At 44.0% G+C, this 26,047-nt stretch overlaps 2 protein-coding genes across 8 annotated transcripts in view; both read right to left on the bottom strand.

Annotated features, from left to right (window-relative positions):
• Positions 1 to 257: 257 nt before the first annotated feature.
• LOC128445068 (NACHT, LRR and PYD domains-containing protein 12-like) overlaps positions 258 to 26,047 on the bottom strand; it is a 157,622-nt gene continuing 131,832 nt past the window's right edge. Inside the window, exons 10-13 of the mRNA XM_053427831.1 lie at positions 18,213 to 18,386; positions 5,644 to 5,817; positions 5,098 to 5,271; positions 258 to 1,637 (exon numbers count right to left, since the gene is read on the bottom strand). Of these exons, the coding sequence (XP_053283806.1) occupies positions 1,613 to 1,637; positions 5,098 to 5,271; positions 5,644 to 5,817; positions 18,213 to 18,386 (547 nt within the window). The 3' untranslated portion in view covers positions 258 to 1,612. The remainder of the gene's footprint in view (positions 1,638 to 5,097; positions 5,272 to 5,643; positions 5,818 to 18,212; positions 18,387 to 26,047) is intronic.
• LOC128445256 (protein NLRC3) overlaps positions 8,384 to 26,047 on the bottom strand; it is a 35,950-nt gene continuing 18,286 nt past the window's right edge. The window contains exons 1-6 of one of the 7 annotated variants that reach the window (XM_053428008.1): positions 13,003 to 13,393; positions 12,564 to 12,671; positions 11,794 to 12,008; positions 11,242 to 11,426; positions 10,657 to 10,871; positions 8,410 to 10,440 (exon numbers count right to left, since the gene is read on the bottom strand). In XM_053428008.1, the coding sequence (XP_053283983.1) occupies positions 8,639 to 10,440; positions 10,657 to 10,871; positions 11,242 to 11,372 (2,148 nt within the window). In that variant the 5' untranslated portion in view covers positions 11,373 to 11,426; positions 11,794 to 12,008; positions 12,564 to 12,671; positions 13,003 to 13,393 and the 3' untranslated portion in view covers positions 8,410 to 8,638. Of the gene's footprint in view, positions 10,441 to 10,656; positions 10,872 to 11,241; positions 11,427 to 11,793; positions 12,009 to 12,563; positions 12,672 to 13,002; positions 13,394 to 26,047 lie in introns of those variants that run through there. The other 6 variants (XM_053428007.1, XM_053428009.1, XM_053428010.1 and 3 more) reach the window with 6 other exon arrangements.

Here is a 26,047-nt window from a genome sequence, read left to right as displayed (position 1 = left end):
GTAACTTTTCTTTCGTAACTTAAGTCAAAGACTATTTGTGTGTAAGTTATACTGTGAGACTCACTGTCAAGGAACTTGTTTTAAAAAATGTAATCGTTGTAAACAGTGGTGACACGAAACAGTGACACTACACAATAAGTGTCGGGCCTCATTTACCAAACGGTGCCATGTGTCTGATCCATCGTGTAAATGTGTCTTCGCTCCTTCGCCCTCATGACAAGACGCCTCCACAGCCTCCTCAGTGTGATGTCAGAGAATTTAATCTTTAATGAAGTGGAAACTGTTTATTTTCATGTAAAAATAAAGAAATGATTCATATAAACAAAGCAGCCACAAGATTTTACAAGTGAATAAAACAAGCTGAGGTTTGAAAGAGACGTTTCTGTGATGATCAAACTGGATTTCCTGGTTTTCCTGCAGCAGTTGAATTAAATCATTTGAAGCTGAGATGTTCGACCTTCTACCGTTAAACAGTGAAACATGGAAAGTGAGAAACTCAAACTCAGGTCAGATCCATCACCTGCGACTTTACAGAGAAGATCTTATCTGATGTCATTCAATAAAACACAATTAAAAAAAAATCGTTAACATTTAGACTGTAAATAAAGATGAAAACAAAGGATCTGCATCGCCCCCTGGTGGCTGGCTCCAGTATCAGTCATAAACCCGCCTCCTCCATGTGACGACATGTCGCTCACCAACCAATCACCGCTTGACCTTTCCATGGACACAATACACTGGTATCAACCAGATTAAGACAATAATCGGATTAAGACACTGACGTATAAACAGTTTGTTCTGATGAACTTAACCTGAATGTTGACATCCGACAGTTACAAGTGATGACATCACGTCCTGGACGTAGTGAGGTCTGTGTGTGAAGTACGATCAGAGACTTTATAAAATTATTCTTCTGAATAAGTTCTTCACCTCGTCATTTTCTTTTCTTCTTCATTTACATCGACTCTTAGAAATCACTGTTAACTTTATACTTCAATGTACTGAGTATCTTATTTACAGCCTGGTCTCATCAATCTGTGTTCAGATAACACAACTTTACACTTTCTGATTCCCTGCAGTGCTCATGGTTTTCACCTGATGTTTTTAGTTTTCAACACAACATGCTAACACGCTGCCGTCAGCAGGATCAGGGTGAAACTGTTTAAAATATAAGAAGCTTGTCTGAACTCAGCAGTTAGTTATTTATAACAGCGACTGCTCACAGCTTCACATCTCTACGAGGAAGATATAATGTCACTTTTTACATTTGAAAGTAAAATTTGCATTAAATTTGCACATTTTTCTGCACATAACTTGGAAATATTTACGACTTTGACTTTTGTGAGTCAAAGGACAGAGCAGCAGCAGATCCAGTGATCATGCTGTGTCACATCCACAGGAACACACAGGGAGGACGGTGGACTGGACACTGTGTGACAGCTGATCTCAGAGCAGCTCACCTCCTCTGATTCCTCTGGAGCTCTGTCTCCACTCTGCCTCCCAGCAACAAGGCCCAGTCAGAGCCGCTCTACACACAAGCTGCTGCTGCTTCAGCCTCTGGATCCTCAGGACACAGCTCAGCCTCCGTCCACACACACTGTCCTCTTCACACTCACCAACCCGAAGATCCCTTCCACCTGTTGAGAGAAGAAGACATCAGTGTCACAGAGACTCACTTCATCAGCTGTGAGTCAGTGATGCAGCTCATCCAGTAGAAAGAGCAGCAGGGACTTCAGTCCTGTTCAGAGGTGGAGCAGCTTCCTCTCTGCTTCATGTTCACGTGTTGGAATGAACACGCTAAGAGCTCAGTGTGTGTCCTCTGCATGTCAAAGTGCAGAGTGGACACCTGAGAGGTGGATTTACTGCTGTTACAGGTGAAGACATGTTTCACTGTGTGAGCATGTGCACATTAAAAGGGGCGGGGTTTACTGCCTATGACCAATCACAGACATGGACATGTTGACTGACAGCAGAGCCTCATATTTCACAACCAGGATCACAGCTGGTAAAACATCTGTGATCGTGTCAATGTGTAAGTTACAGCGCCCCTGGTGGCATTTGGTATAAATGTATTACGTGACCACGATATAATAACGTGTGTGAACGAGATAAATAACTCGAGGCCACGAGATCTGAATCTGTTGTTTACTAACAAGACGAGTGGAAGAGAAGAAGATTCTTGATGAGACACGTTTGAATCCTAGGATGTGACACACAGTGTCTCACCGTGTCTGAGATAGATAGATAGATAGATTATTTTATTCATGCCCGAAGGGAAATTAAGTCGTCATAGCAGCCGGTACATTTGAATACAATAAAATACAATACAATAGAATAAGATATAAAATATAAAATATTGCGGTAGAAAGAATAAAAACAGAAACACAAGATAAATAGGTAGATAAATAGATTCCACTAGCCTAACGTTGTCAGACTAACAATTCTAGTCAGAATGTGAGTCTGAGACCGTTCCATTGGGCTGTGATTATGGGGCGTGTTTCAACTGACCAGGAAGTAAAATTCCTCTTCGCTCAATTGGATAGACCTACAACCAATCAGAGTGTTGGGACATGGTTTTTGTGCAAACCACAGGCCTCCCTTCAGTCAAACTTGAAACAAGGGAGCCGCATGTTCTGGAGTGAACTCAGTCTCCCAGAGTGCCAGATGTTCCCTTTGTCTTAAGACAGTCAAGGAACTCAGTCTCCCAGAGGATGTAACAGGATGCTGCATGTCCTGGGATCTGGGCAATATCACACAAAGGTGTCAAGAACCTGGGGGGTCACTCCTATTGGTCACTCTGGTCCAAGACCTGTGAGGTCACCGGGGCCAATATAAGGAGAGGTCTGCCTAAAATCTCTCTCTTCTTCCATCCCGCCGAGGGCGGAAGGCTGCTCTCTTTCTACAATCCTTCTAAGGCCTGGCTGATCCAGCTTCCTTCTCTATCCAACCCACAACCGGAGGTCAGAGGTGCAGCTCCCAGCTCACCCCTCCCAAGGAAATCTCCTCGCCCTTCAAGCTCTACAAAACTCCTCGTAGCGACGCGATGTCCTGCAGGAAAACTTCAACCAGCATCTGAGCACACGGCTCGACAGAATCGCGAATGCAGAACTCTACGACCACAAACCCAGGAGACGTCACAGAACTGCAACTGGACTGCAACTTCTTTTCCCCTTTCCCTCGGACTGGTAACATAATCTGGGCTTAATAATTATACTACGCTAAGCAAGACTGTTTATTTGATCGGTGTGTGTTTATAAGTTTGATATATGCTGTGATGTTGTAGGTATGAGTTAAATGAAGGTTAATGGCAGTTAGGCTCGCCACAGGCTTTGTCCCTGACTATCATTATCTGATTAACATACACACAGACACGCAAAGCATCTCACCAAGTTAAACCTTCCCCCTCAGCCGTAAAGCAACGGCCATAAAGCAACCTCAGAAGAAGGGGGGGGGGGCTCTTATCTTAGGGACCATTTTTAAAGCATGCTAATTTACATTCACACACACACACACTCACACACCTCCTTGTTAGTTAGTTTGATTGTTTAGTAATTTGTGTTTTTATACGTTATTATGTTCATAATAAATGTTCTTCTTTCACAAATGTTCTGTCATTAATATTGCATAAGTGAATCTTGCCAACTGTTACACTGTTAAGAACTCCATAAACCTTCATTGTTCATTATATAATCTTTAATGGTAAAATATTGAGATTTCTAATTGAACTAGATCTAAATGAGACTGATCTTAATCAATAAATTGGCTATCTTTTCCCTTCTATGAAGGGTGGTGCCCCGCGAGAACTTTAACCAATTAAAGTTATGATTTAATATTAATGTTTTAAATATTAATGTTTTACATTTTATTTTGATAACCAAATTTATTGAGTGCCTAAAGGCACACCATTCTATGGTAACACTTTTTAAGCATTATTGCACAACAAGAGCAACGTAGTATGTGACGTATGCTAAGCAACGCATTGTGTGTTATTTACTGGGTTCACACCGGACGCTTCAGCGCAGCGCCAAGCCTTAAATAACAGCTGGCTCCCATCCACTCCCATGTTAAAACTTTGTGCCGGTCACACCGGAGGCTGAAGCACCGCGAGGCAGCCTTGGCGCAACGCGGTGCTTCAGCCTCCGGTGTGACCGGCACAAAGCCGTGCAGCGATCTACTGGATCAACGGGTGATATTATTAGCGCTGCCCGGCGGTTCAGCGTCGCTTCAGTGTCCGGTGTGAACAGCCAAGCGCCGGGGCGATAGGGATTAGCGCGGTGCTTTGGCGTCGCCTCCACGTTCTGTGTTCCTCTTTCAAAATGAATGCGCTGTCGGTGTCTTCTAAAACAGACTCAATGGCAGCATCTACACATCTCAGCTCGCCAGCGGCAGCCATGTTTGTTGAAAACGAATTCAACCCGAGGGCACTTTGATGACGTGGTTGATTACGTTACCGTTGATCATCTGTCAATCATCGTATAAAGCCCGCCCTGACAATCTGATTGGCCCGGTCGGGCATAATTTTTCCTCAACGAGCGACTCCAGACCGAACTGCCCGACCAAAAATGTTGTCGGCGGGGCTAAGTTCGTCTGGCATCCAGGCTAAGATTCCACCACACACTGTGGTGGAATCCTCTGACATCGCTACTCTATGAAGACACATGGACCTGTCTCCAGGAAGCTGACTGAGGTCATCTGGTGTTTTGGGGACAGGATGAGTCTTGAGACATTGAGATATTCTGGGTGAGTTAGAGATCAACTGAACCAACCAGACTTTGATTTAAACTTCCCTTATCCGTCCCTTTAAGGAGAGTGTGCACCACACAACAGTGTAGAGTCACTGTGGTCAGTGGGCGGAGCTTCTATACGGGTTGATCTCCAACTTAACCTCGAGCAGGTTAGCTGTTCATCAGAAGTTACCATGGTGATTTATCTCGTTAAGAAGTGGACAGGCTTCGTAGAACTGAAAAAACTAAACCTGAAGTTAACCTGATAACCACAAATCCTGCTTGGTAGCACAGACCCTGGATCTGTGATACTGACTGTGTTTAGTAACATACTGATGAAAGCAGCGTGGACTGACTCCAACCATCTACTGACCTCAGAGTCTCCAGTCGACAGGTTGGACTCTGTAGAAAACCACACAGCTCCTTCACTGCTGAGTCCTTCAGGTTGTTGAAGCTCAGATTCAGTTCTCTCAGATGAGAGGGGTTTGACCTCAGAGCTGAAGCCAGAGAAGAACAGCTGATCTCTGTCAGTCTGCAGCGATACAACCTGGATAAAGAATAAAACTTAACTGTAAATTAAACTGAGTTCATGTGTGAAAATAACAGACATATAGCACAGACTCATAACATGGAAGATAAATATGAAATCAGACATGTTGGACTAAAAACGAGTCCTGATTCAGAACAAATAGATTATTTTGACCTGGTCTTTGTCCTGCAGATCAGTTTAAGAAATCCAGAACTAAACTCATTGTTTTAACAAGTAGCTGAATATTTAAAATGTCACAGATTAATTCATGAATGGATTCAAGTCATGTATGAAGAGGAAGTATGTTAAATTATAATTAAATTAGATAAATTGTGTATAAATGCTGTTTTATAGATATGAGATCTACAAAAGCCTGAACTCTGAACTGACCTCAGAGTCCCCAGTCGACAGGTTGGACTCTGTAGAAAACCACACAGCTCCTTCACTCCTGAGTCCTGCAGGTTGTTGTTACTCAGATCCAGTTCTCTCAGATGAGAGGGGTTTGACCTCAGAGCTGAAGCCAGAGAAGAACAGCTGATCTCTGACAGACTGCAGCTCATCAACCTGGATAAAGAAATATGAATATTAGAATGTGTCCTCCTGTTGTTGTGGATCGTCATCATGTCAACACAGACTCTCAACATGCTGCTGACCTCAGTCCAGTCTGTGACCTGAAGATAAATATCAGATCAGACTTGTTGGACCATTGTTTCATTCATCACCTTCTTCTCTGTGTGTTGGTCACTGAGCAGGTTTGTGTAATTAAACACTGTTTAAAGTAGGGATGGCTCCTGACAGTCACTTCCTGTTTGTTTCAACCTGTATCAACTGTCCAATGTGTTTCAATAAGAATGTGTCTTATTTTGAAAACCGGAGGAGGACGAGTCCTCAGTCCATGAATGAGGGACAGTGAGCAGAGCAGAACTGAGACAATTTAAATAAATAATGACCCAATAAAAAAGAAAGTCTGAAAAGTGAAGAAGGATTTAAGGACCTCAGAGTTCCAGTCGACAGTTTGGACTCTCCAGTCCAGAACACAGCAGCTTCACTCCTGAATCCTTCAGCTTGTTGTCACTCAGATCCAGTTCTCTCAGATGTGAGGGGTCTGACTTCAGAGCTGAGGCCACGACTTCACAGTGAGTCTCTGAGAGTTGATGACCACAGAGTCTGTAATTAAAGAAAATATCTGGTAGAATTAAAATCAGAAAACACAACATTCATACAAAACGTGATCATGTGACCCTCACCCTGGTAAATCCCCTTTTTGTCTCATGAACATGTTAAAAACTCCTCAAGAGAATCCTTTCAGATTTGGCACTAGGGTTCAATCAGACTGACAGAGGAACTTATTAGATTCAGGTGGTCAAAGGTCAAAGGTCAATGTCACACAACATGTTCTGGCCTCTTGAACATGATGTCTCAAGTCTGTCTTTAGGGGATTTCTTTACATTTTGACAGTTGGACTCAAGGATAAACTGATTTCAGTGGTCAAAGGTCAAAGGTCACACTGAGCTCATATTATTGTGAATGCAGCATGTCAGGGACCTGGAGGGACTGACACTGCACTGGTTGGTGGTGGCGTACAAAGGCAGGGTGGTTAGTCACTTGGATTAAGTGATTGTCTCCTCACACTGAGCTAGCTGTTCTCTTGGAAAAACCCTTTCCACATGTGTGTATATATATTTGTATATATTTTATATATATATAAACACACATACAGTGTTTGCCGGCCAATAGAGGGCGCTAGTGTGCCCCCTCCCTTGTGGAGAGTGTATTTTTTATTTATTTATATGTTCAGTTGAAATGTGTGGGTAACGATCAAGCCACAGTCTGTGGTTCAGGGGCGCTGGCAATGTTGAGACCAGGAGCCAATAAGAGACTGTTGCTGGGGAAGATATGCGAATAGCAAAGTAAATTTGGCCAATCAACATCGTCCAAAAAAATGCAGGAAGGGTGATTCTAGTGAAAATTGATCTGCTAGCGCCCAAGCCCGGTCGCTCAGTGTCGGTGGAGGAAATCGGACGGAACTAGTGACATGACGGCAGCAGGCTCACTTGATTTTCCCATAACTGGTACAGCACAACGGCTTGGCAACAGGAAGTAGCCATGTAAATGCAGTCTTTTGTTTTCCTTGTGGACTTTTTAAAGCTACAGAAACAGCACAGACTGTTTCTGGAGTAAGAGATATGAAACATATATCCGAGAAAATGAAGAAACATGAGTCTAGAAGGGCCCACAAGGAAAAAATAAGGAAGCTATAGCCATGTTAGGCACAACTAACATCGCTGTTCAGCTGGATGAAGGCCACAGGGTCAGGGGAGAAAACACAATGAAGAGGTGGATAATTTGACTATGTATTTTTTTGTGTATAATTCTCCTCATAAGATATCCAGCAGTGTATGGCACCGCCTTTTACTTTGTCTTAACAGTGTTTGTTAATAATACTGTATATGTTTCAGGAATGTGTACTTAGTAAACACTAGTAACCAGACTCAGTCAGTAGTTTAATGATGCAAAGCCTCTACTTACTATCTGAGCACAAGGGCAACAACTAATATTAATTTACATTGTTTATCAATCAGCTTATTATTTATTCTGTACGTTTAATTTTTTATTTTGATTGATGTATAGTTTTGTAAGTTAGTGCAGTATGCAGTTTACTGTTAGGGATCTGTTTTTGTGAAAAAAGGACATTTATTTATTATTGAAATTAAATAAATTCCAACAATTTCTCAAAGAACTGGTAACCTGTAGTTTGTGTTGAATCGTAATGGGATGGTTATTAAGACCTGAGTATGGTACAGCCCCACCAGGAATATTTTTCACCAGCCGCAGCTGGTGAGACAGGTGACCTCAATCGATTTTACCAGTTTCATTAGTTTCAAGCTCTTAGAAATGAAATAAATATCATTCATTATTATTATATATATTTTAAATCATCAGGGCTTTTCAAGGGCTCCCCTCCCCATTTGGGCCATGGGAAGTCAGTTCCATTTCCCCCCCACTACGACGCCACGTTATACGTGCAAACATACACACACACACACACACACACACACACACACACACACATACACTCCAGCCAGTAGCCATTTATCCTTTAGCGGTCTCAGGGGCCTGGAGCCAATCTCAGCTGACACTGAATCTCAGTCTCCAATCAAACTCACTCTGATCTACATGTCTTTGGGTTTGTGGAGGAAGCTGGAGAACCCAGAAAAAACCCTGCAGACACCAGGAGGACCTCCTCCTCACAAAAAGGCTGCACTAACAGTGTTGACCACTGCAACACCATGCTGCCCAAAACAATGAGAATCATTTAACACTGAGTGTATTTGAAGAACGACTCATCTCCACTGATTGAACATGTTATTGATCATGTCTGGACTCACTCAGCCTTCCTGCAGTTCCTCACAGCTGGGATCAGTCTCCGTCGACCCTGTTTTGATGTTTTGAACTTCTTCAAGTCCAACTCATCCAGAACCTCCTCTGACATCTGCAGCATGTAGGCCAGAGCTGAGCAGTGGATCTCAGAGAGTTCCTCCTGTGATCTGTTCCCTGACTTCAGGAACTGTTGCATCTGCTGATGAACTGAGTGGTCGTTCATCTCAGTCAGACAGTGGAAGATGTTGATGCTTCTGTCAGGAGAAATGTCTTCACTCTTCAACCTCTTCAGTTTGGTGATGACTCTCTGGATGATATTTGGATTGTTCCCTGTCCGACCCAGCCGGCCTCCTAAGACTCTCTGGTTGGACTCCAGACTGAGGCCGTGAAGGAAGCGAACAAACAGGTCCAGATGACCATTTGTACTGGTGAGTGATTTCTCCATGGTTCTCTTCAGGAGGTCATCCAGGGAGAAGGTGTCTGTGTTCCCATATGTTCCCAATAAGTTGTTGAGTTCTTCTGTGTTCCTCTTGGTGTAACAGTGGAACATGTAGACTGCAGCCAGAAACTCCTGAACGCTCAGATGAACAAAGCAGTAGACTGATTTCTGGAAGATCACACACTCTCTTCTGAAGATCTCAGTACAAACTCCTGAGTACACTGAGGCCTCTGTGACATTAAGACCACACCGCTCCAGGTCTTCTTGGTAGAACATGATGTTTCCTTTCCTCAGATGTTTAAACGCCAGCCTCCCCAGCTTCAGGAGAAGGTCCCTGTCAGCCTCTGTCAGCTGCTGTGGACTCGTCTCATGTCCCTCACCGTACTTCTTGTTCTTCCTCTTTGTCTGAACCAGCAGGAAGTGTGAGTACAGGTCAGTCAGGGTCTTGGGCAGCTCTCCTCTCTGGTCTGTGGTCAACATGTGCTCCAGAACTGTAGCACTGATCCAGCAGAAGACTGGGATTTGACACATGATGTGGAGGCTCCTGGACGTCTTGATGTGTGAGATGATTCTGCTGCTCAGCTCTTCATCACTGAATCTCCTCCTGAAGTACTCCTCCTTCTGGGAGTCAGTGAAGCCTCGTACTTCTGTGACCCTGTCAACACATGCAGGAGGGATCTGATTGGCCGCCGCAGGTCTGGAGGTTATCCAGACGAGAGCCGAGGGAAGCAGATTCCCCCGGATGAGGTTTGTCAGCAGCACGTTGACTGATGACCTCTGTGTGACCTCAGACACAAGCTTCCTGTGGTTGAAGTCCAGAGAAAGTCTGCTTTCATCCAGGCCGTCCAAGATGAACAAAGGTTTACAGACAGCGAGCGTCTCTGCAGTGAGCTTCTGTAACGCTGGATGGAAAACATGGAGCAGCGTGAGAAGACTGTGCTTCTGGTCCTTCACCAGGTTCAGCTCCCTGAACGAAAGCACAGCCAGCAGACCCACATCCTGGTTCTCTAAACCCTCTGCCCAGTCCAGAGTGAACTTCTGCACCGAGAAGGTTTTTCCAACGCCAGCGACGCCGTTGGTCAGGACGACTCTGATGCTGCTCTGCTGGTCAGTGGAGGCTTTAAAGATGTCGTGGACCTTGATGGGAGTGTCGTGGAGGATCTTCTTCTTGGAAGCTGTCTCAAGCTGCCTCACCTCATGTTGAGTATTAACCTCTTCACTCTGTCCCTCTGTGATGTAGAGCTCAGTGAAGATCCTGTTGAGGAGGGTTCTACTTCCTGTTTCATCAGTTCCTTCAGTCACATGTTCACATCTCCTCCTCAGACTGAGCATATGTTCATCTGAAACCTCCTGCAGACCACGATCTGCTGAAAGACAAGAAACAATGTGAGAGACAGAGAATCTGAGAATCTGCTGATTGTTTTCATCAGATACAGAAAAACTACAGAAAATAAAAGCTTTTTAACTTTGTGCTTTTCTAACGATGTTAAATGTTGATGCTGTATGAAGGAACAAAATAAAACCACATGTGCTGTTGTCAGAAGTGAAGACATCAGCAGACACATGTACAGTGCTGCTCTGACCGGCTGTCTGACCTCCAGCTCCTGTTCTGGATCTTTGTCCACACTGGGGACAGGAGGAGTCTCCTGAAGAACCAGACTGGTCCCAGTATGAGGTGATGCACTGTCTGCAGAACCAGTGTCCACAGCTGGTGGAGACTGGATCCTTCAGGACGTCCTGACACGAAGCACAGCAGGACGACTGCTCCTCCTCAGAAACATGACTCCTCTTCCTCTCCCTGTGAAGACATGTCCTGATAACTCACATGTCACAGTCACAGGTTGTCATCACTTCTGTCAAGGAGGTTTTGTGTTCACCCAGTATGTTTGTGTGTTGGTTGGTTCGTTAGTGGGATTATAAAAAAACACAGATTACCAGTGAACTTGGTGGAAGGTTGTGGTCTGTGAACCAGATCTCAAAATGAGTCTCTAATGGATTTCAAAGTGGTTTCATAAGGAGCGTGTTGGTTCTTGGTGGAGGTCTGAGCTCTTTGAGTGATTCTGAGAGATTAGTCACCAACTTCAATGAAGCTGTGTCCTAATGCAGGGGCCACACTAGAGGAAACTAGATCCTCTTCAGAGCAGGCCCCAGTAGAAACAGTCTCTTACTCTGTGTGTGAGGGTCCAGGTTCATTACTGAAGTTGTTGGGATGATCCATGGACTGGTAACTCTTCATAGACACACAGCTGAACACTGGAGACTCTGCTCTTTCCTTCTCTTCCTCCTCATAACCACTCATCTTCAGTCTGAGAGGAAAAACACTGTGAGCTCAAAGGAATCAGGACAAACAAGTCTGTTCAAGAAACACACCCAAAAATACCAAGCAAGGAGAAACGCACACACACACACACACACACACACACACACAAGCTGACTGTAAAGTAAAGTATGATTCTGAAATCACGTTCTGTTATTAAACACTTGATGAACAGATGTGTTGAAGATAAAACATGAAACTGTGAGTTAACTCTGTTAATTAGTCCTTTGAAGGCTCTTTGATCCACAGCTGCTGTTCACATCTGTCTCTGGGATCCGATCACATGACGTCTGTCACCAGGTGTGAACTGACAAACTTAGAGTGGTGTGATCAGCAGACGGATGTTAACAGCAGGTGTGAGAGTGAGACAGTAAAACTTTCAGAAAGTTGTGTTCACACTCACCTGCTCACTTTCCTTCCTTCTGCTCATCCAAGTGAAAATGGAGTCACTTCCCTGTTCTCAGGCTCCTCCTCCCTGTTTGTTTAGTTAATAATTGATGGTGTAATCGACAACTTATTTGAAAGATAGTTTTCCACGCCCATCCAAGAAATATCAACATCATATTTGCTGTAGTTCAGCGTGCTCCTGGGGCTTCTTCTGAATTTTCAAACCTAGTCCTGAAAACAGATACAATTATTATTGTTGGTAACTTTAGTTTCATGAGTGAAAGTTATGAAATCCTACTGAAAATCTAAATTATGCCAGAGCAGCTTTTTTCCAAAATATGTCTGACCCGAGGACACCATTTAAATGTGAAGTCTGTCACTGCTCCCAGATTGAAATGAAGCCAAAACATCTAGATCGCCCCCTAGTATCTGGCTGCACTACATGTCATGAACCTTACCTCCTCCATGTTAGCAGATGGGACCAAACTAAAATCTCAAAGTAGACGTTTAATAAATGTTTGTCAAAGATGGTTTGAGAGAGAGAGGCGGGGGGGGGGGGGGGGGGGGGCTAGGTTTGTTTTAATATGACTGTAGTGGCTGTTTGACCTCGTTCCACGTTATCAAAGGACACTTATATTAAACCTGTGGAGTGTTTGTTGAGTCTGACTCGTGTCCAACATATATACTTTGCCTTGTTGTGAAAACCCAATGCAGACACACTTCAAGGAGGCAGGTAAATCTTGAAAAGGGTTTATTTTCCAGTTCCAGCTAATTTTACAGACTCACCTTATTTCGGTCCTTTACCAAATCGGCAATGTTGTCTTTTCACAATGTCTTCTCACGGTCAATAACAACAACCTACATGTGCACTGAACTGCATTACGGTATCCTCAACTGTCGCAAACAACATCCAAAACAGAATATAATTAAATACAGCAGACACACTATACAAAATATATATTAACTGTTTCAAAATAAAACTACAAATCTGGATAATTTAAGAACATATCAAACCAACATTAATATGTATTTACACAGGCTGCATGGTGGCTCTTACAATGACAATAAATTCATCATCTGTTTAAAGGAAGCACCATCACTGCTTCAGGCCCAAAGTTTCACATCACAATCATCGTGAAAACCAACAGAGGAGCAGTTTTATCGTTCAGGCTTCAGCCCGTGTTAACTCCTTAATGAAGTCATGTCTGTTATCGTGGTCACTCACAGTCTTCACGTTGGTTGAAAGTGTCGTTTCAGAGATTTCACTGAACCTGGATTCTCAGGGGACAAACTCTCCAGAGTCAATAAAACAGAGACCAGACGATAACCCCCCAGGAGTAAATATGCTGGAGACCTGTTCTTCTGTGGGAGGGAGTGTTAGTGTCGCCTGTGTTGAGTTCATTGAGGGGAGACAAAAGAGAGAGAGATGGAGCAGGAGGAGGAGGAGTCTCTCCCCTGTGTCCGACCCCCGATGGCTCCATCACGTCCTCCCACTCGACACCGGCTCAGGTCAGCGAGTCGACCTGAGACCTGGAAACATCTGACCTCAGAGCTGCGTCAGGAAACATCAGTTTTCTATCGCTCTGTGTGTCAAGCTGTTGTTCCTGCTCAGACAGAACTGTGTTTGTTAATATCGTTTCTGTCAGTAAGTGATTTGGTCTTGTAATGCTCTGCACACATGATCCAGCAGCTTCTCTCCCATGATGGTGTGTGTGTCTAAGTGTATTAAATGCATTTCAGTGCTTATACCACCAGGGGGTGCACTCGGAGAGAGGTTGAGGAAAGAAGGGAAGGAGACTCAGCGATAGAGGAAGAACTGATGACTTCTTTCTTCTTCATGGAGTTTTATGACAGGAATTAAGAGATGAGGTGAGTGGGTCCATGTGCAGAGATAAACAGGTTGTTTACACAGTTCAGTTAAATCAGCTTCATCACTTAATTTCCGTTTGTCTGAACCACATTGGACATGATTTTGTGTTTGTGCCTCCATCTTCAATTCAGTGACTGATTTTCTTTTTAATAATTCACTTCAATAGAGTTTCTCTTTAGTTTGAGTTGTCGCTTGTTTCCAGGACAAAGAGCCAAAGATAAAAAAGCTAAATTAGCTAAGCTAGTCAGATCTGGTGATCAGGACCAAGGTTCATCTAATGTTAGCTACAGAATAATTAAGTAAAACACAGAATGTATCAGAATCTTTGATTAATGAATTAATGGGATTCTTTATTCAGGACAGAATGGAACAACTCATTTCAACATTAAAAAGACATCGTTACAAACAGTGGTGACACGACACAGTGACACTACACAATAAGTGCCGGGCCTAATTTACCAAACGGTGCCATGTGTCTGATCCATCGTGTAAATGTGGGTTCGCCCCTTCGCCCTCATGACAAGACGCCACCACAGCCTCCTCAGTGAGTCATGTGATCTCAGATCATTTAATCTTGTGGAAACTGTTTTTTTTCATGTAATAATAAAGAAATGATTCATGTAAACAAAGCAGCCACAAGATTTTACATGTGAATAAAACAAGCTGAGGTTTGAAAGAGACGTTTCTGTGATGATCAAACTGGATTTCGTGGTTTTCCTGCAGCAGTTGAATTAAATCATTTGAAGCTGAGATTTTTTACCTGTTTTTAGTTTTCAACACAACATGCTAACACGTCAACAGGATCAGGGTGAAACTGTTTAAAATATAAGAAGCTTAAACTCAGCAGATATTTATTTATAACAGCGACTGCTCACAGCTTCATGTCCCCACCAGTAAATATGTCACTTTTTACATAGGAAATTTAAATTTGCATTAACTTTGCACATTTTTCTGCACATAACTTGAAAATATTTACGACTTTTGTGAGTCAAAGGACAGAGCAGCAGCAGATCCAGTGATGATGCTGTGTCACATCCACAGGAACACACAGGGAGGACGGTGGACTGGACACTGTGTGACAGCTGATCTCAGAGCAGCTCACCTCCTCTGATTCCTCTGGAGCTCTGTCTCCACTCTGCCTCCCAGCAACAAGGCCCAGTCAGAGCCGCTCTACACACAAGCTGCTGCTGCTTCAGCCTCTGGATCCTCAGGACACAGCTCAGCCTCCGTCCACACACACTGTCCTCTTCACACTCACCTTCAGTCCTCCCTCCTCCACCTGTTGAGAGAAGAAGACATCAGTGTTACAGAGACTCACTTCATCAGCTGTGAGTCAGTGATGCAGCTCATCCAGTAGAAAGAGCAGCAGGGACTTCAGTCCTGTTCAGAGGTGGAGCAGCTTCCTCTCTGCTTCATGTTCACGTGTTGGAATGAACACGCTAAGAGCTCAGTGTGTGTCCTCTGCATGTCAAAGTGCAGAGTGGACACCTGAGAGGTGGATTTACTGCTGTTACAGGTGAAGCCATGTTTCACTGTGTGAGCACGTGCACAAAAAGGGGCGGGGTTTACTGCCTATGACCAATCACAGACATGGACAGTTTGACTGACAGCAGAGCCTCATATTTCACAACCTGGATCAAACTGTTCTATAATAAAAATCAGGAGAACAAACACATGATCCAGAATAAAAGAAACTCAGTTACAGCTGCTAAATGCAGGAAGAACAGCTGGTAACACATCTGTGATTGTGTCAGTGTAAGTTACAGCGCCCCCTGGTGTTATCTGGTAAAAATATATTACGTGACCACGATATAATAACGTGTGTGAACGAGATAAATAACTCGAGGCCACGAGATCTGAATCTGTTGTTTACTAACAATACGAGTGGAAGAGAAGAAGATTCTTGATGAGACACGTTTGAATCCCAGGATGTGACACACACAGTCTCACTGACTGAGGACACACACTGACTCTGAGGACACACACTGTCTCACTGACTCTGAGGACACAGACTGACTCTGAAGACACACACTGACTCTGAAGACACAAACTGACTCTGAAGACACAAACTGACTCTGAAGACACACACTGACTTTGAGGACACACACTGTCTCACTGTCTTCGAGAACACACACTGGCACTGAAGACACACACTTTTTCACTAACTCTGAGGACACACACTGACCCGGAGCCACACACTGACTCTGAGGACACAAACTGACTCTGAGAACACACATTGTCTCTGAGGACAAACACTGTCTCACTAAATCTGAGGACACAATCTTACCCTGAGGACACACTGTCTAACTCTCTCTGAAGACACAAACTGACTGAGGACACACTGACTCTGAGGACACACTTTCTCACTGACTCTGAGGACACACACTGACTCTGAGGACACACACTGACTCTGAGGACACACACACTGACTCTGAGGACACACACACTGACTGAGGACACACACACTGTCTCACTGTCTTTGAGGACACACACTGACTCTGAGGACACACTTTCTCACTGACTCTGAGGACACATACTGACTCTGAAGACACACACTGACTCTGAAGACACAAACTGACTCTGAAGACACAAACTGACTGAGGACACACACTGACTTTGAGGACACACACTGTCTCACTGTCTTCGAGAACACACACTGGCACTGAAGACACACACTTTTTCACTAACTCTGAGGACACACACTGACCCGGAGCCTCACACTGACTCTGAGAACACACATTGTCTCTGAGGACATACACTGTCTCACTAAATCTGAGGACACAATCTTACCCTGAGGACACACTGTCTAACTCTCTCTGAAGACACAAACTGACTGAGGACACACTGACTCTGAGGACACACACTGACTCTGAGGACACACACTGACTCTGAGGACACGCACTTTCTCACTGACTCTGAGGACACATACTGACTCTGAGGACACATACTGACTCTGAGGACACACACTGACTCTGAGGACACGCACTTTCTCACTGACTCTGAGGACACACTTTCTCACTGACTCTTAGGACACATACTGACTCTGAGGACACAAACTGACTCTGAAGACACACACTGACTCTGAAGACACAAACTGACTGAGGACACACTGACTCTGAGGACACACACTGACTCTGAGGACACGCACTTTCTCACTGACTCTGAGGACACATACTGACTCTGAGGACACATACTGACTCTGAGGACACACACTGACTCTGAGGACACGCACTTTCTCACTGACTCTGAGGACACACTTTCTCACTGACTCTTAGGACACATACTGACTCTGAGGACACAAACTGACTCTGAAGACACACACTGACTCTGAAGACACACACTGACTCTGAAGACACACACTGACTCTGAAGACACACACTTTCTCACTGACTCTGAGGACACACACTGTCTGACTGAGGACACAAATTGTCTAACTAACTCTGAGGACACACACTGACTCTGAGGACACACACTGTCTCACTGTCTTTGAGGACACACACTGACTCTGAGGACACACTTTCTCACTGACTCTGAGGACACAAACTGACTCTGAAGGCACAAACTGACGCTGAAGACACACACTGACTCTGAAGACACACACTGACTCTGAGGACACGCACTTTCTCACTGACTCTGAGGACACACACTGACTCTGAGGACACAGTTTCTCACTGACTCTGAAGACACACACTGACTCTGAGGACACATTCTTTCTCACTGACTCTGAGGACACAAACTGACTGAAGGCACAAACTGACGCTGAAGACACACACTGACTCTGAGGACACACACTGACTCTGAGGACACACTTTCTCACTGACTCTGAAGACACACACTGTCTCTGAGGACACACACTTCCTCACTCACTATGAAGACACACAGTAGGAGAGAATGCAATCATTGCCGATCCTTCCCATCCCAGTCAGCACCTACTCCAGAGACTCCCGTCCGGAAAAAGGTTCCGGGCCATCAGGACAAAAGCCTTGCGCCACCTGAACAGTTTTTTCCCCATGGCAGTGGGGCTCACAAACAAGCCCCCTGCATCACACTGACTCTGCTGACACCCCCCCCACCCGCACATAATTTATAACTATACATTATTGGCACTATCACAAATCTCTGCTCCTTAGAACCGCACGTGCCCATAACTCTTACTGTATATATTGTTGTTCTATTACATTATTATTATTACATGTCATTTGGCTGACGCTTTTGTCCAAAGCGACTTACAATTAGTACACTCAACATTCATGAGGGGCCATTTAGGGGTTCAGTATCTTGCCAAGGACACTTCGGCATGCAGATGGGAGAGAGTGGGGTTTGAACAGGCAACGTTCTTGTTGGAGAACCATCACTCTAACCACTACGCCACACCGCCCCGTTCTATATTGTTTTTATATTGTTGTTTTATGAACAGTGCACCAACCACACCAAGACAATTTCCTGAAGTTAACCCGATAACCACAAATCTTGCTTGATAGTACAGACCCAGGATCTGTGATACTGACTGTGTATAGTAAAATACTGATGAAAGCAGCGTGGACTGACGCCAACCATCTACTGACCTCAGAGTCTCCAGTCGACAGGTTGGACTCTGCTGTAGATCAAGCAGCTCCTTCACTCCTGAGTCCTGCAGGTCGTTGTTACTCAGATCCAGTTCTCTCAGATGAGAGGGGTTTGACCTCAGAGCTGAAGCCAGAGAAGAACAGCTGATCTCTGACAAACTGCAGTCAATCAACCTGAAAAAATAATAAAACTTAACTGTAAATTAAACTGAGTTCATGTGTGAAAATAACAGACAAATATTCATGTCAGCACAGACTCATAACATGGAAGATAAATATGAAATCAGACATGTTGGATTAAAAACGAGTCCTGATTCAGTAAAAATAGATTTTTTGGACCCGGTCTCTGTCCTGCAGATCAGTTGAGGAAATCCAGAACTAAACTCAGATGTGTTTTAACAAGTATCTGAATATTTAAAATGTCACAGATTAATAAATGAATGGATTGAAGTTATGCATGAAGAGGAATTATTTCAATTTTGAATTCAATGAAATCAATTGTGTATAAACGCCGTATTAATGACATGAGATCTACAAAGTCAGTCAGTAAACTGACCTCAGAGTCTCCAGTCGACAGGTTGAACTCTGTAGAAAACCACACAGCTCCTTTACTCCTGAGTCCTGCAGGTTGTTGTCACTCAGATCCATTTCTCTCAGATGAGAGGGGTTTGACCTCAGAGCTGAAGCCAGAGAAGAACAACTGATCTCTGACAGACTGCAGCTCTCCAACCTGGATAAACGATAATAATAATACACTTTATTGATATAGTACTTTTTATAAACAGAGTTTACAAAGTGCTTTGACAGCAAAACAAGAAAAGTAAATAAAAAATTGAACCCATAAAAGCAGTAAAATGACAAGACATAAATGAACAAGTAAATAAAAGGTGAAAAATGATAAAAACACAGTAAAACACAATATCACATAAAAGCAAGTCTATAAAAATGGGTTTTAAGAAGTGAATTAAAAAAAGTCACTGACTCTGCCTTATCTCCTTAGGGGGCCATTCCAAAGCAGAGATAAAAGCACGGTCACGGTTTAGTTTTTAACCTGGACTTTGGAACAGCAGGATCCACCTGAGGATCTGAGGCTGCGTGCAGGAAAATACAGGCTCAATAATTCTGTGACGTAGTTTGGGGCCAGATGCTTTAAAAGTGATCTGTAAAATCAATTCTAAAACGGACAGGGAGCCAATGGAGAGAAGCGAGGATCAGGGAGATGTGATGTTGCCGTTTAAAACCAGTGAGAAGCTGCTGCGTTCTGAACTGGTTGGAGGCAGGAGAGAGACTTTTGGCTTATTCCAGAGATGAGGGAGTTACAGCTGTTCAGTCTAGAGAAGACTAGTATAAAGTATAAAGGTTTAAACTAAACTGTAAATTAAACTGAGTCCATGTGTGAAAATAAAGGACTTTGACTAAACATCACTGTCTCTGTTTTCAGACCTGAAGTCTGAGTCAAGTTGTTCTGGACATTTTCTGGAACTTCTCCTGCAGCCTCCTAAGTTTCTGGGTGAGTCCATGTGAGAATAGAGCAGGTGAATGTCCAGAGGATTCACAGAGAGCGAGTGGACGTGTTGAGGACACAAACACGTGACGGACGTGAATCTGGAAGAACTCAAATATCTCATGATGAACAAGAGGAGCCGTACACGTAGAAGACGAAGACTTTCAGATCTTTTGGTGATGAGGGCTGATGCTGGTGTGGATGAACTGTAAACAACAACACTGATCTTTCCACTGCAGGATTTATACGTCATGTCCGGCCTCCTGCTGCTCCCCCCGTTCGTCATATGTGAAAGTCAAATTCCAGAAAATGTCCAGACACTATTTTACAGACTTTATGACTGAAAAGAGCTTGAAAGTCCTCTGGGTTCAGTTGTTTGTAATATGTAACTTCACCACTAGATGTCTCTAAATATCTTGCTGGACATGTTCAGGAGTCGTACACGTGAACAAGTGGACTACGTTCACATGTACGACACCTGGAGACGTCAGTAACTCCTTCACAGTGAACCTGTGTTTTACAAATTATATTTAACTTCACAAAGAAAAAGCAAGAAGCCAGACTCTACAGAGATAAGCTAGAACGTTACAGCCTCTACTAATTAATCATTCAGTAAATTAAAATTATAAAGCATATGGTGAGGAAAAGCCAGAATGGGTATCATGCAAAATTTGGGGTTTCACTCTGGAAAGTTAAGGTTCCTATAAATTGGACCCCAAGTGCGCTCAAATATTTCATGAAAACCCTGCGTGTTGCTCTGAAGCCTCTCAAGATGTATCCCTGAAACCAGTTCCATGAACAATCTGGAAAAACAAGGAGCACTGGTAGCTTTCCATTCGCTGAGTATTATTCCCTTTGCAACTAGTATTGCAAACATAACGGTGTGCTGTACAGTTTGTTGCAGTGCAGGAGAAGTTACAGAGCAGCCAACAAGGCAACCAGTGCGTCAGGTTCAATCTGTAGATCATACATCTTAGAACACCATTTAAAAACATCGTGCAAGAAGGGAACATCTCAGGACAAAACCAAAAGGTGTGGCCTAGAGAGTGTTTTAAAGATTTATATCTGTCTCCAAAATTGTCCTTAACTAGAAGCATTGGAAAATCCTTTGTAGAAACCAGAAGAGCTGACAGAGAGCTTGAATCTTGCGGCGTTTAATTCCAATTGCAACCACTTGGGCGCATCATGGAGCTCGTTTGTCTGGGGAAGCTGATCTTGCCAATATATTAGGGCTCTGGCATTAGTTGCCCAATAGTAATGTTGTAACACTGGAAGGTTTTAACCCCCCAGTTTTGTAGGTGGGTCTTGGCAACACAATCAGTTTCATATCCCCAGACAAACAGCATTATTATTGAGTAAATTTTTTGTTTTTTTTAAGATAACGGAAGGTTGATTAGAATATTTTGAAACAAGTTCAAAAACCTGGGGAGCGACACCATTTTAAGCGTATTAACACGCCCTATAAGAAGTCCTCCAAAAATCTAAATCATTTTTCAGCTTTGCTAACTGAAAAGTAAAACTATTCTGAAGTAAGAGTGTAGGATTCACAAGAATAGTTAGACCCAAATAAGTGAAGTGATCAGGCAAATTCAAAGGGAAGAGATTCAAGAAAAACTAGATTTTCTAAAAGAGGAATAAATTAAATTTTCCGCCTATTAACAGTATATCAAGACAGGCTACCAAAACATTTAATTACTAGAGATGGGGAGGAAGGGATAATGGGGGGTCCCGCTCTTCATCGTCTGCTGAAGTAAACGTTTAAGTCTTTCCATTATGCTCATCGCGCAGCTCCTCCAGGGAAGCGGAGAGTAGTTTTCACATTAGCCCCACGAAGTGTCTTGATGACTTTACCGAAGGCTTGTCGCTGATTGATCACCTCTGATGTATAATCTGGAAAGATGTGAACCCTAGCACCATCAAAATACAAGGTTGCTCTCTCCCGACTTAATTGCAATATCAGCTCCCTGTCCTGGTCGCAGTGTATTTTTGCAATAATGGTTGTTCCCCCTCTGACGTCAGTCGGGGTTACGGAATGCGGTGGGCTCTGTCCACTTCCACCAGCCCGGAGAACGCAGTCTGCCAAAAAGTTTAATGATAATTTCAGACACTAAGGCCGTAGGATATCTCTTCTCCACTGTTAGGAACACATATTCTGCACTTTGACCTTAAAGATCCAGTGTGGAAGATTCAGGTGAAAGGAGTGAGGGGTGTTCAGCTGCAACATGACACTTCACCACTAGATGTCACTACATTCTACACACTGAACCTTCAACAATAAAACATGATGTCTGACCTCAGTGTCTCCAGTTGACAGGTTGGACTCTGTAGAAAACCACACAGCTCCTTCACTCCTGAGTCCTGCAGGTCGTTGAGGCTCAGATCCAGTTCTCTCAGATTAGAGGGGTTTGACCTCAGAGCTGAAGCCAGAGAAGAACAGCTGATCTCTGACAGACTGCAGCCAAACAACCTGGATAAAGAAATATGAATATTAGAATGTGTCCTCCTGTTGTTGTGGATCATCATCATGTCAACACAGACTCTCAACATGCTGCTGATCTCAGTCCAGTCTGTGACCTGAAGATGAATATCAGATCAGACATGTTGGACCATTGTTTCATTCATCACTTTGTTCTCTGTGTGTTGGTCACTGAGCAGGTTTGTGTAATTAAACACTGTTTAAAGTAGGGACGGCTCCTGACAGTCACTTCCTGTTTGTTTCTATACTTATCAACTGTCCAAGGTGTTTCAATAAGAACGTGTCTTATTTTGAAAACCTGAGGAAGACGAGTGCTCAGCCTCAGTCCACATGTTATTTACTGACACTTTCTTAGTGATCAGGAGCAGGTGAGTGCAGGTGAATGGAGTTGATGAGGTGGACGTGACTGACAGGCTGGGTGAGTGACAGATGACTGAGGGATAGTGAGCAGAGCAGAACTGAGACAATCTAAATAAATAATAACCGAATAAGAAAGAAAGTTGGAAAAGGGAAGAAGGATTTAAGGACCTCAGAGTCTCCAGTCGACAGTTTGAACTCTCCAGTCCAGAACACAGCAGCTTCACTCCTGATTCCTGCAGCTCGTTGTCACTCAGATCCAGTTCTCTCAGATGTGAGGGGTCTGACTTCAGAGCTGAGGCCACGACTTCACAGTGAGTCTCTGACAGTCGACAACCCCAGAGTCTGTAATTAAAGAAAATATCAAATCTGTGAGAATAAAATCAGAAAACACAACATTCATACAAAACGTGATCATGTGACCCTCACCCTGGTAAATCCCCTTTTGCCTCATGAACATGTTAAAAACTCCTCAAGAGAATCCTTTCAGATTTGGTTCAAGCGTTCATTCAGACTGACAGAGGAACTCATTAGATTCAGGTGGCCAAAGGTCAATGTCACACAACACGTTTCTGGCCTCTGGCACATAATGTCTCAAGTCTGTCTTTAGGGGATTTCTTCACATTTTGACCAGTTGGACTCAAAAGATAAACTGATTAGATTTCAGTGGTCAAAGGTCACAGTGACCTCATATTATTGTGAATGCAACATGTCAGGAACCTGGAGGGACTGACACTGCACTGGTTGGTGGTGGCGTACAAACGCAGGGCGGTAATTCTAGTTTGACCAGGAAGAAAAATAAACGATACTTCCAGTTCTGCTTCTTCAGTTTAAAGGAACAGTCAGTGATTCTCATCCTAAACACAGAGAAGCTGTGATTTATCTGATTAATCACCGTTTCTAAATGCATATAAACATAAAACAGTTTCATTAAGCAGGAATGAAATTAGTACAATTATTTAATATATATATATATATATATTTTAAATCATTAAGGATTTTCAAGGGCCCCAGAACGTAGACACTTTTGGGCCCTGGGAAGTCAGTCCCACTTTTCCACACACACACAAACACACAAAGGCTACACTAACAAAGTTGACCACTGCAACACCATGCTGCCCAAAACAATGAGGATCATTCAACACTGAGTGTATTTGAAGAACGACTCATCTCCACTGATTGAACATGTTATTGATCATGTCTGGACTCACCGAGTCTTCCTGCAGTTCCTCACAGCTGGGATCAGTCTCCGTCGACCCTGGACTGATGTGTTGAACTTCTCCAGGTCAAACTCATCCAGAACCTCCTCTGACATCTGCAGCATGTAGGCCAGATCTGAGCAGTGGATATCAGAGAGTTTCTCCCTCGATTTGTTCTCTGACGTCAGGAACTGTTTCATCTGCTGATGAACTGAGTGGTCGTTCATCTCAATCAGACAGTGGAAGATGTTGATGCTTCTGTCAGGAGAAATGTCATCACTCTGCATCTCCTTCAGGTTGTTGATGACTGTCCCAATGATTTCTGGATTGTTCTCTGTCCAACCCAGCAGGCCTCCTAAGACTCTCTGGTTGGACTCCAGACTGAGGCCGTGAAGGAAGCGAACAAACAGGTCCAGATGACCATTTGTACTGGTGAGGGATTTCTCCATGGTTCTTTTCAGGAGGTCATCCAGGGAGAAGGTACCCCATCTGTTCCCATATGTTCCCAAGAAGTTGTTGAGTTCTTCTGTGTTCCTCTTGGTGTAACAGTGGAACATGTAGACTGCAGCCAGAAACTCCTGAACGCTCAGATGAACAAAGCAGTAGACTGATTTCTGGAAGATCACACACTCTCTTCTGAAGATCTCAGTACAAACTCCTGAGTAAACCGAGGCCCCTGGGACATTAAGACCATACCGCTCCAGGTCTTCTTGATAGAACATGATCTTTCCTTCCTCTAGATGTTTAAGTGCTAGCCTTCCCAGCTTAAGGACAATGTCCCTTTGAGCCCTCTTCAGCTGCTTTGGAGTCTTCTCCTGTCCATCACCGTACTTGTTGTTCTTCCTCTTTGTCTGAACCAGCAGGAAGTGTGAGTACAGGTCAGTCAGGGTCTTGGGCAGCTCTCCTCCCTGGTCTGTGGTCAACATGTGCTCCAGAACTACAGCACTGATCCAGCAGAAGACTGGGATTTGACACATGATGTGGAGGCTCCTTGACGTCTTGATGTGTGAGATGATTCTGCTGCACAGCTCTTCATCACTGAATCTCCTCCTGAAGTACTCCTCCTTCTGGGCGTCAGTGAAGCCTCGTACTTCTGTGACCCTGTCAACACATGAAGAAGGGATCTGATTGGCTGCCGCAGGTCTGGAGGTTATCCAGATGCGAGCCGAGGGAAGCAGATTCCCCCGGATGAGGTTTGTCAGCAGCACGTTGACTGATGACCTCTGTGTGACATCAGACACAAGCTTCCTGTTGTTGAAGTCCAGAGAAGGTCTGCTTTCATCCAGGCCGTCCAAGATGAACAAAGGTTTACAGACAGCGAGCGTCTCTGCCGTGAGCTTCTGTAACGCTGGATGGAAAACACGGAGCAGCGTGAGAAGACTGTGCTGCTGGTCCTTCACCAGGTTCAGCTCCCTGAACGAAAGCACAGCTAGCAGACTCACATCCTGGTTTTCTAAACCCTCTGCCCAGTCCTGAGTGAGCTTCTGCACCGAGAAGGTTTTTCCAACGCCAGCGACGCCGTTGGTCAGGACGACTCTGATGCTGCTCTGCTGGTCAGTGGAGGCTTTAAAGATGTTGTGGCACTTGATGGGAGTGTCGTGGAGGCTCTTCATCTTGGAAGCCGTCTCAAGCTGCCTCTCCTAATGTTGAGTATTAACCTCTTCACTCTGTCCCTCTGTGATGTAGAGCTCAGTGTAGATCCTGTTGAGGAGGGTTCTACTTCCTATTTCATCAGTTCCTTCAGTCACATGTTCACATCTCCTCCTCAGACTGAGCGTATGTTCATCTATAACCTCTTGCAGATCACAATCTGCTGAAAGACAAGAAACAATGTCAAGAGACAGAATCTGCTGATTGTTTTCATCAGATACAGAAAAACTACAAAAAATAAAACTTTTTAACTTTGTGCTTTTATAACGATGTTAAATGTTGATGCTGTATGAAGGAACAAAACGAAGCACAGCAGGACGACTGCTCTTCCTCAGAAAAATGACTCCTCTTCCTCTCCCTGTGAAGACATTTCCTGGTAACTCACATGTAACAGTCACAGGTAGTCATTACTTCTGTCAAGGAGGTTTTGTTTTCACCCAGTATGTATGTGTGTTGTTTGGTTCGTAAATGGGATTAAAAAAAACGACAGATTACCAGTAAACTTGGTGGAAGGTTGTGGTCCGTAAACCAGATCGGTAGGGGGGGGGGGGGGGGGGGGGGGGGGGGGGGGGGGGGGGGTCCTCTTTCACAGACTTGTTCAGAGGACTGATGTTTACCAGTGTGTGGAATTTGGTGCAGCTCCAAATCA

The sequence above is a fragment of the Pleuronectes platessa genome, chromosome 1, assembly GCF_947347685.1.
Source record: "Pleuronectes platessa chromosome 1, fPlePla1.1, whole genome shotgun sequence".
NCBI lineage: Eukaryota > Metazoa > Chordata > Actinopteri > Pleuronectiformes > Pleuronectidae > Pleuronectes > Pleuronectes platessa.
Note: the sequence above shows the minus strand (reverse complement) of the source record. Positions and strands in the feature narration are given on the sequence as shown.